We start from the raw sequence: 13,147 nt of genomic DNA, 5'->3' as shown, positions 1-13,147 counted from the left end.
TACGGATGCCGTACATCTATGGCTCGGAAAAAGAAGCCCTTCTTACACCGCAATGACAAAGCGTCCAGGCCCTGCGACGCCACGGGGGAGTGCAGCGCACGAATGGGGCGTGTCTGCGCATGAATCGGCGCTTCCAACTTGTTAGGCATTGAGTTTCCCCCACTGCACAGGGGGAATCTCAAGCCACGTCCTCTGCGGTCTTCCATTCTTCTGCGGCCGCAGAGATTCCTGCTCAGCAGAGAAGTCAGTCCCAGCGTCTTGCCCAGGCTAATGCTAGGCGTCTGGTTCTAAGATCTTTGGAAGACGTGAAGGAAAAAAACATTTTGTAGAGGGACGATAAGAAAAAAGGAATCTTTGTATCTAGAAGCCCCGGGCTTTGGGCTCGTTCAATACGAACAGCATACAAAAAAAGGAGACCTCACAAACCAGAAATAGGCAGCCGTCCGTAATGCTGTGTGTCGACGGCTTATGCCGGAAATCACTGGGTGGAAAACCGTCAGGGACCTATCACTCTCAGGTCCAGACACTTTGGGGAGGACCCTTACATTGCTGGCTTGACCCATGGGACACCTGGGATCCCTTGCCGATGGGAGCGCCGGATAAATGCGAGAGGACCAATACCAGATTTGCTGCCGAAAACAATGGGGAAGATGCTCTAAGCCCTGCTGGGGAAGACATTTGTCCTTCCTTTTATGGCCTTGAGTTCCTTCTGTGGGTGCTGCCCTCCCTCCATTCCGTGAGACAAAATGCCTTAGAATCATAGAATCGTAGAGTTGGAAGGGACCTCCTGGGCCATCTGGTCTAACCCCCTGCTCAAAGCAGGATTCGCTAAATCATCCCAGACAGATATCTGTCCAGCCTCTGTGTGAAGACTTCTATTGAAGGAGAACTCACCACCTCTCATGGCAGCCTGTTCCACTCATTGATCACTCTAACTGTCAAAAAGTTTTTTCTAACATCTAATCTGTGTCTCCTCCCATTCAGTTTCATCCCATTTCTTCTAGTCTTTCCTTGTGCAAATGAGAATAAAGATGATCCTTCTGCAATGTGACAGCCCTTGAGATATTTGTAGACAGTTATTAAGTCTCCTCTTAGTCTTCTCTTTTGCAGACTAAACATTCCCAAATCCTGCAACATTTCCTCATAAGACAGGGTTGGTCGCTCTTTTCTGAACTTGCTCCAGTTTATTGATGTCTTTTTTAACATGTGGCGCCCAAAACTGGACACAGTATTCCAGATGAGGTCTGACCAAAGAGGAGTAGAGGGCAATAATGACTTCACGTGATCTAGACTGTATGCTTCTGTTAATACATCCTAGAATTGCATTTGTTTTTTTGCTGCTGCATCACACTGTTGACTCATATTCAGCGTGTGATCTATTAGTATACCCAAGTCTTTTTCACATGTGCTGTTGCTTAGCCCTATTCCTCCCATTCTGTATATGCTTTTTTCATTTTTATTGCCCAGATGTAGTACTTTGCATTTTTCCCTGTTAAAAACCATTCTGTTATAGTTGCAGCCCACTGCTCCAGTTTATTTATATCTTTTTGAATCTTCTCTCTCTCTTCTATAGTATTAGCTATCCCTCTTAGCTTTGTGTCATCAGCAAATTTAATCAGTTTAATCAGTGCCTCCCTCTTTCCATTTTATAAACATTTCCTTCTTCCTTTTTAGCATGTGCTTAAGTTGTGTTCATCCATCCTGGTATTCCTTATTGAGTGTGATGACATTTGCCGCTGTGGTGCAGCCGGCCGCATGTGAAAAGGGCGTCCAGCTAAAAAGAGAAGAGAGCTGGTTTCGAGGCTCACATAACGGAACAAATCAGGCTCTCGTCTGTCGGCTTTTTTTAGCACCAGTCAGGGACTCCTCATAGCTGCCCAAAAGGACGCCCAGGACAGGCATTGCTCGTCTTCAGTAACACATCAACATCAATTGATAGTTGGAATAAATAGACTGCATTCATCACCACATCTTCTTAAGGTGCAGGCTTTATTTTCAAGTGTAGGGGTGTGCAGTATGAGGTTCTGCAGTAGCTGAGGCGTGCGGTATGAAATTCTGCGGAACAGCGTGAGGTTCTGCCCCCCCCCCCCCCAGGTTTGATCCTGGCTACGCCCATAGTGTGAATGTAGCCTGAGGATCTAGGCTTCGTCTTAGCTGAGATAAGTCATAGTGTGTGTGTGTGTGTGTGTGTGTGTGTGTGTGTGTGTGTGTGTGTGTGTGTGTGTGTGTGTGTGTGTGTATATATATATATATATATATATATATATATATATATATATATATATATATATATATATGTACACAGTACAGACCAAAAGTTTGGACACACCTTCTCATTCAAAGAGTTTTCTTTATTTTCATGACTATGAAAACTGTAGATTCACTCTGAAGGCATCAAGACTGTGAACAAAAAAGTGTGAAACAACTGAAAATGTGTCTATTCTAGGTTCTTCAAAGTAGCCACCTTTTGCTTTGAATACTGCTTTGCACACCCTTGGCATTCTCTTGATGAGCTTCAAGAGGTAGTCACCGGAAATGGTTTTCACTTCACAGGTGTGCCCTGTCAGGTTTAATAATTGGGATTTTTTGCCTTATAAATGGGGTGGGGACCATCAGTTGTGTTGTGCTGAAGTCTGGTGGATACACAGGTGATAGTCCTACTGAATAGACTGTTAGAATTTGTATTATGCCAAGAAAAAAGCAGCTGAGTAAAGAAAAACGAGTGGCCATCATTACTTTAGGAAATGAAAGTCAGTCAGTTCGAAAAATTGGGAAAACTTTGAAAGTGTCCCCAAGTGCAGTGGCAAAAAACATCAAGCGCTACAAAGAAAATGGCTTTCATGAGGACCGCCCCAGGAAAGGAAGACCAAGAGTCACCTCTGCTGCGGAGGATAAGTTCATCCAACTCACCAGCCTCAGAAATCGCAGGTTAACAGCAGCTCAGATTAGAGACCAGGTCAATGCCACACAGAGTTCTAGCAGCAGACACATCTGTTAAGAGGAGACTTTGTGCAGCAGGCCTTCATGGTAAAATAGCTGCTAGGAAACCACTGCTAAGGACAGGCAACAAGCAGAAGAGACATGTTTGGGCTAAAGAACACAAGGAATGGACATTAGACCAGTGGAAATCTGTGCTTTGGTCTGATGAGTCCAAATTTGAGATCTTTGGTTCCAACCACTGTGTCTTTGTGCGACACAGAAAAGGTGAACGGATGGACTCTACGTGCCTGGTTCCCACCGTGAAGCATGGAGGAGGAGGTGTGATAGTGTGGGGGTGCTTTGTCGGTGACACTGTTGGGGATTTATTCAAAATCTAAGGCATACTGAACCAGCATGGCTACCACAACATCTTGCAGCGGCATGCTATTCCATCCGGTTTGCGTTTAGTTGGACCATCATTTATTTTTCAACAGGACAATGACCCCAAACACACCTCCAGGCTGTGTAAGGGTTATTTGACCAAGAAGGAGAGTGATGGGATGCTACGCCAGATGACCTGGCCTCCACAGTCACCAGACCTGAACCCAATCGAGATGGTTTGGGGTGAGCTGGACCGCAGAGTGAAGGCAAAAGGGCCAACAAGTGCTAAGCATCTCTGGGAACTCCTTCAAGACTGTTGGAAGACCATTTCCGGTGACTACCGCTTGAAGCTCATCAAGAAAATGCCAAGAGTGTGCAAAGCAGTAATCAAAGCAAAAGGTGGCTACTTTGAAGAACCTAGAATATAAGACATGTTTTCAGTTGCTTCACACTTTTTTGTTAATTATATAATTCCACATGTGTTAATTCATAGTTTTGATGCCTTCAGAGTGAATCTACAATTTTCATAGTCATGAAAATAAAGAAAACTCTTTGAATGAGAAGGTGTGTCCTTCTGGTCTGTACCGTACGTATGTAATCGATATTATACAGTATATTACATATTTACAATTAATTACAGTTTTTTGTGCTCTAAAGTTGTATTCCAATAAATAGATATTATGTTCTAACTAAATATCTTGATTATTGGATCATAGAAATGATTAAATGTCTGATGTTCACATTGTACTACAATCAATTTTTCACTTAAATATAAGCAATATATGTGGGAGTCGGAGTCGTGGAGTCAGTGTAAGGGAAATTGAGGAGTCGGAGTCGCAGGTTTGGCTTACCGACTCCACAGCCCTGCTTTAAGAGACCCGTCGCCCTTGAATCAGCTCAGGCATGGCATCCCACGTCGCAGGAGAGGATATGTGGAGGCGACACTCGCACGTGCTCGCCTGTTGTTGGTTTGGGGAAATCGGAACCTTGAAAGGCTCTGTTGCCCCTTCATCCGGATTAAAAAATGAAAAAAGTAAATTTCAAAAAATTAAAATAACAAATGGTCTGAAGACCAGACCTGTGTGCCTCCTACAGACACTAAGCAAGAACTGGTTCACTTGGGGCCAGCAGGAAGGTGTATGCTGCGGAGGAGGAGCTTGAGAGTTGTCTCAACTTAGTGGGGCAGCACGGTGGCTCAGTGGTTCCTGGGTTCGAATCTCACCAAGGACAACATCTGCAAGGAGTTTGTATGTTCTCCCCGTGTTTGCGTAGGTTTCCTCCGGGTACTCCGGTTTCCTCCCACATTCCAAAGACATACTGATAGGGAATTTAGATTGTGAGCCCATTGGGGACAGTGATGATAATGTGTGCTAACTGTAAAGCGCTGCGGAATATGTTAGCGCTATATAAAAATAAAGATTATTACATATAAAGATTATTATAGTGTCAGCCTCCTATTGGCTACAGCATACATCTGTGTCCCCCAATGAGGCAAAGGAGAAAAATGTATTTATTTCCATTTTCCCATTAGGGTTAGGGCTGAGATTTGGGTTAGGGGTGTGTTTGAGTTAGAATTGGGGGGTTTCCACTGTTTAGGCACATTAGTGGCTCTCCAAATGCAATATGGCGTCTGATCTCAATTCCAGTCAATTATGCGTCAAACGGTGCATAATTGCATATTTGCATAAATTGCATAATTGCATATATTGCGTCAAATGGTGCATAAGCTTCCCTTCCAAGCTCTGCCATGCGCCCAAACAGTGGTTTACTCCCACATATGGGGTATCAGCCCACTCAGGACAAATTGCACAACAACTTTTGGGGTCCAGTTTCTCATGTTACCCTTGGGAAAGTAAAAAATTGGGGGCAAAAATATCATTTTTGTGGAAAAAAATATAATTTTTCTTATTTTTATGGCTCTATGTTATAAACTTCTATGAAGCACTTGGGGGTTCAAAGTGCTCACCACACATCTAGATAAGTTTCTTGGGGGGGGTCTAGTTTCCAAACTGGGGTCACTTGTGGGGGGTTTCCACAGTTTAGGCACATCAGGGGTTCTCCAAACGTGACATGACACCCGCAGACCATTCCATCAAAGTCTGCATTCCAAAACGTCATTACTTCCCTTCCAAGCCCCGACGTGTGCCCATACAGTAGTTTTCTCCCACATATGGGGTATCAGCGTACTCAGGATAAATTGGACAACAACTATTGGGGTCCAATTTCTCCTGTTACCCTTGGGAAAATAAAAGAAATTGGTGACTAAAAGATCATGTTTGAGGAAAAAATATGATTTTTTTATTTTCACGCCCAGGCATTATAAACTTCTGTGAACCACTTGGGGGTTCAAAGTGCTCACCACACACCTAGATAAGTTCCTTGGGGGGTCTATTTTCCAAAATTGGGTCACTTATGGGGGGTTTCCACTGTTTAGGCACATCAGGGGCTCTCCAAATGCGACATAGCGCCCGATCTCAATTCCAGCCAATTTTGCGTCAAACGGCGCTGCTTCCCTTCCGAGCTCTGCCATGCGCCCAAACAGTGGTTTACCCCGACATATGGGGTACCAGCGTACTCAGGACAAATTGCACAATAACTTTTGGGGTCCTGTTTCCCTTTGGAAAATAAAAATTGGGGGTGAAAAGATCATTTTTGTGGAAAAAATATGATTTTTCAATTGTACGGCTGTACGTTATAAACTTCTGTGAAGCCCATGGGGGTTTAAAGTTCTCACCACATATCTAGATAAGTTCCTTGGGGGGTCTAGTTTCTAAAATGGTGTCAATTATGGGGGGGGTTTCCACTGTTTAGCCACATCAGAGGCTCTCCAAATGCGATATGGCATCAAGCCAATTCTGGGTTGAAAAAGTCAAACGGCGCTCATTCCCTTCCGAGCTCTGCCATGCGCCCAAACAGTGGTTTACCCCCACATATGGGGTATTGGCGTACTCACGACAAATTGCACAATAACTTTTAATATGATTTTTTAATTGTACGGCTGTGAAGCCTTTGGAGGTTCAAAGTTCTCACCACATAGTTTAGTCTAGGTTCCAAAAAGGGGTCACTTGTGGGGGGGGTTTCCACTGTTTAGGCACATCAAGGGCTCTCCAAACGTGACATGGCGTCCACTCTCAATTCCAGCCAATTTTGCTTTGAAAAAGTCAAACGGCGCCCTTTCCCTTTCGAGCTCTGCCATGCGCCGAAACAGTGGTTCCCCCTCCCATATCAGGTATCAGCGTACTCAGGACAAGTTGCACAATAACCTTTGCAGTCCAATTTCTCCTGTTACCCTTGGTAAAATAAAAAAAAATTGGATTTGAAGTAATTTTTTGTGAAAAAAAGTTAAATGTTCATTTTTTTTTTAAACATTCAAAAAATTCCTGTGAAGCACCTGAAGGGTTAATAAACTTCTAGAATGTGGTTTTGAGTACCGTCAGGGGTGCAGTTTTTAGAATGGTATCACTTTTGGGTATTTTCTATCATATACACCCCTCAAAGTGACATCAAATGTGATGTGGTCACTAAAAAAATAAAATGGTTTTGTAAAAATGAGAAATCGCTTGTCAACTTGTAACCCTTAGGCTGTGTGCACACGCTGCGGATTCCGCTGCGTTTCCGCAGCGGTTTTGGCCGCTGCGGACACGCAGCAGTTTTAGCTGCGGTGTACAGTACCATTCATTTGAATGGGAAAAAAAAAACGCTGTGCCGACGCTGCGGAAAAAACCGCGCGGATTTGCTGCGGTTTTGAATCCGCAGAAAGAATTGCATGTCAATTCTTTCTGCGGAAACCGCTGCGGGTTCCTATCTCCACCATTGTGGAGATAGTGAATCCGCAGGACCAAACCGCAGGCCAAACCGCAGATAATCCGCAGGTCTTTGGACCTGCGGATTATCTGCGGTTTTTGCAAAATCCGTGCGGATTAATCCGCAGCGGATTCCGCAGCGTGTGCACGTACCCTTATAAGTTCCTAACCAAAAAAAATGTTGGTTCCAAAATTGTGCTGATGTAAAGTAAACATGTGGGAAAAGTTACTTATTAAGTTTTTTGTGTGCCATAGCTCTGTGATTTAAGGGCATAAAAATTCAAAGTTGGAAAATTGCGAAATTTTCAAACTTTTCCCCAAATTTCCGTTTTTTTCACAAATAAACGCAAGATATATCAATTAAATTTTACCACTAACATGAATTACAATATGTCACGAGAAAACATTTCAGAATCACCGGGATCCATGGAAGGGTTCCAGAGTTATTACTTTATAAAGGGACAGTGGTCAGAATTGCAAAAAATTGGCCCTGTCATTAACGTGCAATCCACCCTTGGGAGTAAAGGGGTTAAAGAACATGGGAATAACCCTTCAAACTGAGCTGATCAACTTTCATAGTCAATCGGCACTTGTTTATGGGCTAAAATCAATTTGTGTAAATGGGTTTATACAGATAGAATCATCAAATTACCTTTATACTGTCTGCAAAATCCTCGAGTGCTTTGGCTCCAGTGGTCTCTATAGAAGTTATAAGGTTTGGTAGCTTGTTCTTGGTGCTGGCAGCAGTACCCTACACATGGAGCACAAAGATATTAAGATTTATATTTGTTTCACATGACAGAGGTTGTTCACTGCTCAGACAACCCCTTATTAAATATTATATATCCTCTTGTAAAACAAAAACAACCTTTACTCACATGACACTGGTATGTCACTTGAACCCTGCAGGCAATCCGCGACCATTAATGGGCTACAATTCTCATACCTTCCCTGGAAGGAAGTGAAAGCACAGCAGCTCAATAGTCGCCGCTGATTGGCTGCAGAGCTGACATGGCCAAACAATGTCATACGACCCTGGGGAGGAGCAGAGCTGACATTGCTGAAATGGCGCCATTACGGGAGTGAAGTATTGGCTATTTTTGTTTTACAAGGGGGAATATCGTATTTAAGAAGGAGTTATTAGAGTAGTGGACCACCGATTAAGAAACCAATAGATAGATCACCAGTGTAAGCCCTTGCCTGAAGAACTTTGTCAAACTCAGGCTTGGTGAGTTTGAGGTGCCTTAATATAGGGAAGATACTCAATACTGAGGTGAAATCATGCCTGGAATTGGCTTTCTTTGCAGCCAACACAATATTTTCCCCTTCCAGAATAAGATTATCCAGCGTCTCCTAAATAAAGAAACGGATATAGATAAGTATATGTAGAACTGGTTGAAAATCGCTCCAAGCGCCGCATAGTACTGATGACTAACCTGAATGAGAGAATCAAAGGTTTTCTTCTGATGGTGCTCAGGAATAATATCTATAAGAAGCTGGTACTCGCTCTGTGCCAGTCTCACAAATGCACTGATACAGAGAATGTAAGTATCTGTCTCAAGATCCAGCACATCTTCCTTCCCTGGAACATTAAAAAAGGTGCTACAAAAGTGTTTTTAGAACTACTGTATATAAAAAGTGTGAAGACCTCAACCAGCCAAGTGAACCTCATTCTAAGAGTTGGAAGAAAACCCATCACCACATGGAATCAGTACTCACCTAAGGGTGTACCGTGTTTCTCGCCCACGGCCTCTCCGTGGTATCTGCTACGCGAGTCTTGTTCGTGACCTAATCGGTATTTAGGAGGAGGCAGGGGGGACAGCGTTATGCTTTACTTCACACAGAAGCCTGTGCCACACAGAGTGGTTGTCCGGTGTCCGAAATGGGAAAAGCTCCAGAGTAGGGGGGATGATCTAAAAAGGCTCCTTCCACAAACCAAGGGCAATCAAAAGGACAAAGGCTACAGCCCTCTATACTGCCCATATGCTAACTAGAAGAGGTAATGTCATCAGAATGACAAATTATGTAATCCATGAAGGGATATAACCCATCAATAGAGACATTTGGCACATTGTAGTAGAAAAGGAAAACAGTATATTTCAGAAGGATGTAGCCTGTGATTACAGAGGACCTGTCTGTCTGAGGTCTGTTTTAGTAAGAATTTATATTCCCCATATATCAAGAATGCTGGATTATCTTTTCTTAGAGCTCTGTATTCTTCTGTTATTCCTACTGGCAATGCATGAGTATATTATCTAATAGGCAATACTATTCTCCTTGTCAATAGAGTATATTCCTAGATCTTCTGATACAGTCGAATTAGTAATGACCATGTCAGACTCTATAGGGAAATGCTTGATTCACAATGAGACTAATAAATACTGGATGTCAATTTATTTACACATTTCCAGAAGGAATAACAAAGGGCTAGAACAATATTCAATTTTAAGAAAAGGTGCTCCTCAATTGTCATTTTATGGAGAATACAAGTGTTTGCTGAAACAGAGGTGTCAGAAGAGTCCACGTGAAAAGCCCCACCTAAAAGAAGCAGTTCTGGTTCCTGCCATCAGCTGCACATCAAGAAGTTTTAGATGCAAACCAAGAATTGTATGCAAGATTGTAATCATCTGCAAAAGACATGTGCATTTACCTTCAAGGATGCTGAGGCTGGACCCTCCCTTTTTCCCATCAAGCCCGTGCTGGGAGTACTGTTTGAGAAGATTCTGAGCCTTTCGGATAGTGCCTGTCACCAAGAGGAGAGCAGGAAGAAGAGAAGAGCAACAAGGGAGGAAAAGTCTTGGAGAATGAGCAGGAAGATATTCAAACACCAATATACAGCTGAAAGAGCACCAGGGGGAACTAAGAAGAGACTTCTGCCATGTGAGTTACAGTCATTTTACAATAGCATTAGAAGAACATTTCACAGCCACCACGCTGCATAGCATGCTGGTAAATCTGCCAGCAAAAACATCTAGACTTTACTTTCAAGCTATAAATTTGTTAAAAATCTGAGATTGGGGGTCTCCCTTAGGCTATACTTGCACACGGACTCATACATACACCCATCCATTTTAAAAATGGACCCATGTGTCTGGTCCATGAGATTAAGACATTCCCTGTTCTCATCTGTTTTGCAGATCAGACTTGTCCATTAAAGTCTATGCCAATGTGTTAAAAAGGATGAAAAATAGAAGTCATTTTTTAATGCAATGTTAAAAAGATGACTAAGTTCAGAAAAATTTGGCAGCTTTCCTTCAAAAATAGTGCCACGCCTGTCTACAGACATGTGTATGGCACTGCCGAAGACAGCGTAGTACAGGATTCTATGCATTACATAGACCACCAGGATTGGAATGGTTGTCCACAGTTTTGCCTAGGAATGGTTTCTGGATCAGTAATCTCGCCAGTCAGCCGATCACCAGTCCATCTTCATTCGCACAACAAATAGGCTACAATAATGCAGTTGGAAAGTAAGTTTTTCTTACATTAGCTAGTTGTACAGAGCATGGTGAAAAGATCTCCCTTTTTGGAATGCAAAATGCAAGTTCTGTGCAAATGCTGATCAGGAAGAAAAATTGGGAGATGAGCCTATAAATGGTTGAGAAAAAAAAAATCATTTAGGCCGGGTTCAGATGGTCTTTAAATAGAAATGGGCCAGTCAATTACACAAAGTGTGGGCCTGATGACTCTGAGTAGCACCATATGCTCATCTGTAGGAACTGCCTTCTATTGCATATTGTTTTAAAAAGACCAGAATGGCGTATTCTGTGATTTTTTACAAAGTGGATCGTCAGTCCTTATAAGACGTCCATGTACACTAGCACAATGGTTACAATTGGTTCACATGCTGTGCATGTTTGGCCTGGACTGAAAACAGGCTTGTCTGAATGAGCCCTTATACCCTAGAGCTGATGAATAAAAACTATTTGCTAGAGTCTTGCAGCAGATGAACAGCATGCTTTGCACAGAGAATACACCCATAGTTTATTAGATTATCAGTAGAACCTCCACCAATCATCAGAAGTTATGGAAAGCAAGAAATAAAATAAAGGATTGCTTGTCTCCCACCCACTACCCCGGACACACGGAGTGGCCTTTACTCTGGGGAGGCTGCAGGCTGACAAAACAAGATGTAACATCAATGCTTATTAAACATAATGACATACAGAGATTTTATACGAGACATTGAAGTATGGTAACATCGGAATGGTCAGGGTACGACATGGCACTCGGAATACGATACGTACTACACATTTTCCAGTTACCTGAATGGCATCTTATGTGCATTAAAAGCTTTGTATCCATAGGTGACCACCATGGTATACAACATGTATGCAATGGCAATGTTCGGATTATTTAGACAAGGCTGGAAGCAGAGCTATACACCTCTAGTGTGTTAAGAGACTGCAAAAGACTTTTTCACACATGTGTGAGGCACGTTTCTTGTTAATGCTGGCATTGCACACTGCAGAAAGTTACTTTCCATTTACCTGGTATGAAGACTGCTAGCCATCAGGACATACAAGAGAGGAAATAACTGAATCATTATACCCCAAAAGGAAAATAAAGGGAAATATTTCTTATTGATGGCAAATTAAAAAATGTCTGAAGCTTGTAAATGATAGCAAAATGACACGATCTCTGCTAGGACTGGAAGCCATCAGTTAATGGGCAATCTCATCCTAAGTATAAATAGCCCAGGATAAATGCTTGATAGATGTGATGGCAAAATATGATACTCTTGCCTATCAGAAAAATTTGTATCCTATGTCTTGACCTGCTTTTCTTACTGAAATGCCATTAAAGTCTACAGAAGGTAGAAGATAACCCAAATACAGAGGCCATCTCTGTGGAGAATGGGGTAAGAGCAGACAATTTTATAAAATGAGGTTTGCAGGACCAACCTTCAATTACAGCTATGCCATAAAAGCTAAGATGGGAATACCCCTTGAATTTTATTTTCTCTGATGAGCAGAATAATACATGAAGTCACAGTAAAGATGATAAAACTCAATCTGTCATATGTTCAATGTGAATTTACACATGGGTAAAGAAATAAAATGAAAAAAGGAAAAGGAAAATAATGAGATCCCCAATTCAGCAAATACCACTTTAGCAGACATGTGAATCCCTCCGACTATGTTTCCCCTGGCTACATTCCAGCATAAGAATATTAACCAGTATTCAATATTTCCTGTCTGACCTGGTCTCTTGGCTGGCTTCTTGGTTGGCGTATCCTTCCTTTTGTTTTGCACAGCAGGAGAATAAGAAATTCCAGAAGATGAGCTGTTCTTTCTGAAATGCTCTTTAAGACCTTTAATAGATCGGTCCAGTTGACTGGAGCGAATTTGGCAATATACATTCATGAAGTCTGGAAAAAAATATGAAAAAAGGAAGATGGCAAGTAAAATCTAATGACACTTAGGCTATGTGCCCACGTAGCGTTTTAAAACGCACAGTGAAAACCGGACTCCTTCCCAGAAATCGCGCGTTTTTTTCCGCGCGATTTCGCCGCAATTTTCTCAAGCACTTTCCAAGCATCGCTTGGAAAGTGATTGACAGGTTGGTCACACTCGTCAAACATAGTGTGGATTTAGGCTATGTGCCCACGTAGCGTTTTTTTCCGGACACTAAAAACTAGACTCCTTCCCAGAAATCGTGCATTTTTTCCCCCGCACGATTTCACCGCGATTTTGCCGCGACTTTCGCGTGCGATATTCAAGCACTTTCCAAGCGATTTGAAGCATCGCTTGGAAAGTGATTGACAGGTTGGTCACACTCGTCAAACATAGTGTTTGACAAGTGTGACCAGATTTTTACTATTGAGGTCGCCTATGCGGCATCAATAGTAAAAGGTAGAATGTTAAAAATGATAAAAAAAATAAAAAAATCGGGGTATATTTACCTTCCAACGTCCCGCGCTGCCATCCCGGGCCTCAGCGTTCCCAGTAATGCCTTGCGAGATCTGTGATGACGTTGGTCTCGCGTTACTATAGCGATCTTGCGAGACCGCTAGAGTCACGCGAGACTACATCATCACAGGA

General features: G+C 42.5%; 1 protein-coding gene across 13 annotated transcripts in view; it reads right to left on the bottom strand.

Moving 5' to 3' along the window:
• Positions 1–13,147, bottom strand: part of EXOC7 (exocyst complex component 7) — a 63,532-nt gene that overhangs the window by 22,932 nt on the left and 27,453 nt on the right. For 4 of the 13 annotated variants that reach the window (XM_073587889.1, XM_073587893.1, XM_073587897.1 and 1 more), the window contains exons 6-11: positions 12,307–12,474; positions 11,594–11,608; positions 9,754–9,846; positions 8,540–8,685; positions 8,304–8,456; positions 7,756–7,854 (exon numbers count right to left, since the gene is read on the bottom strand). In XM_073587889.1, coding sequence (XP_073443990.1) covers positions 7,756–7,854; positions 8,304–8,456; positions 8,540–8,685; positions 9,754–9,846; positions 11,594–11,608; positions 12,307–12,474 — 674 coding nt within the window. Of the gene's footprint in view, positions 1–7,755; positions 7,855–8,303; positions 8,457–8,539; positions 8,686–8,822; positions 8,892–9,753; positions 9,847–11,593; positions 11,609–12,306; positions 12,475–13,147 lie in introns of all 13 variants that reach the window. The other 9 variants (XM_073587890.1, XM_073587894.1, XM_073587900.1 and 6 more) reach the window with 6 other exon arrangements.

The sequence above is a fragment of the Dendrobates tinctorius genome, unplaced genomic scaffold (assembly GCF_039654945.1).
Source record: "Dendrobates tinctorius isolate UK_male_01 unplaced genomic scaffold, ASM3965494v1 ptg000103l, whole genome shotgun sequence".
Lineage (NCBI taxonomy): Eukaryota > Metazoa > Chordata > Amphibia > Anura > Dendrobatidae > Dendrobates > Dendrobates tinctorius.
Note: the sequence above shows the minus strand (reverse complement) of the source record. Positions and strands in the feature narration are given on the sequence as shown.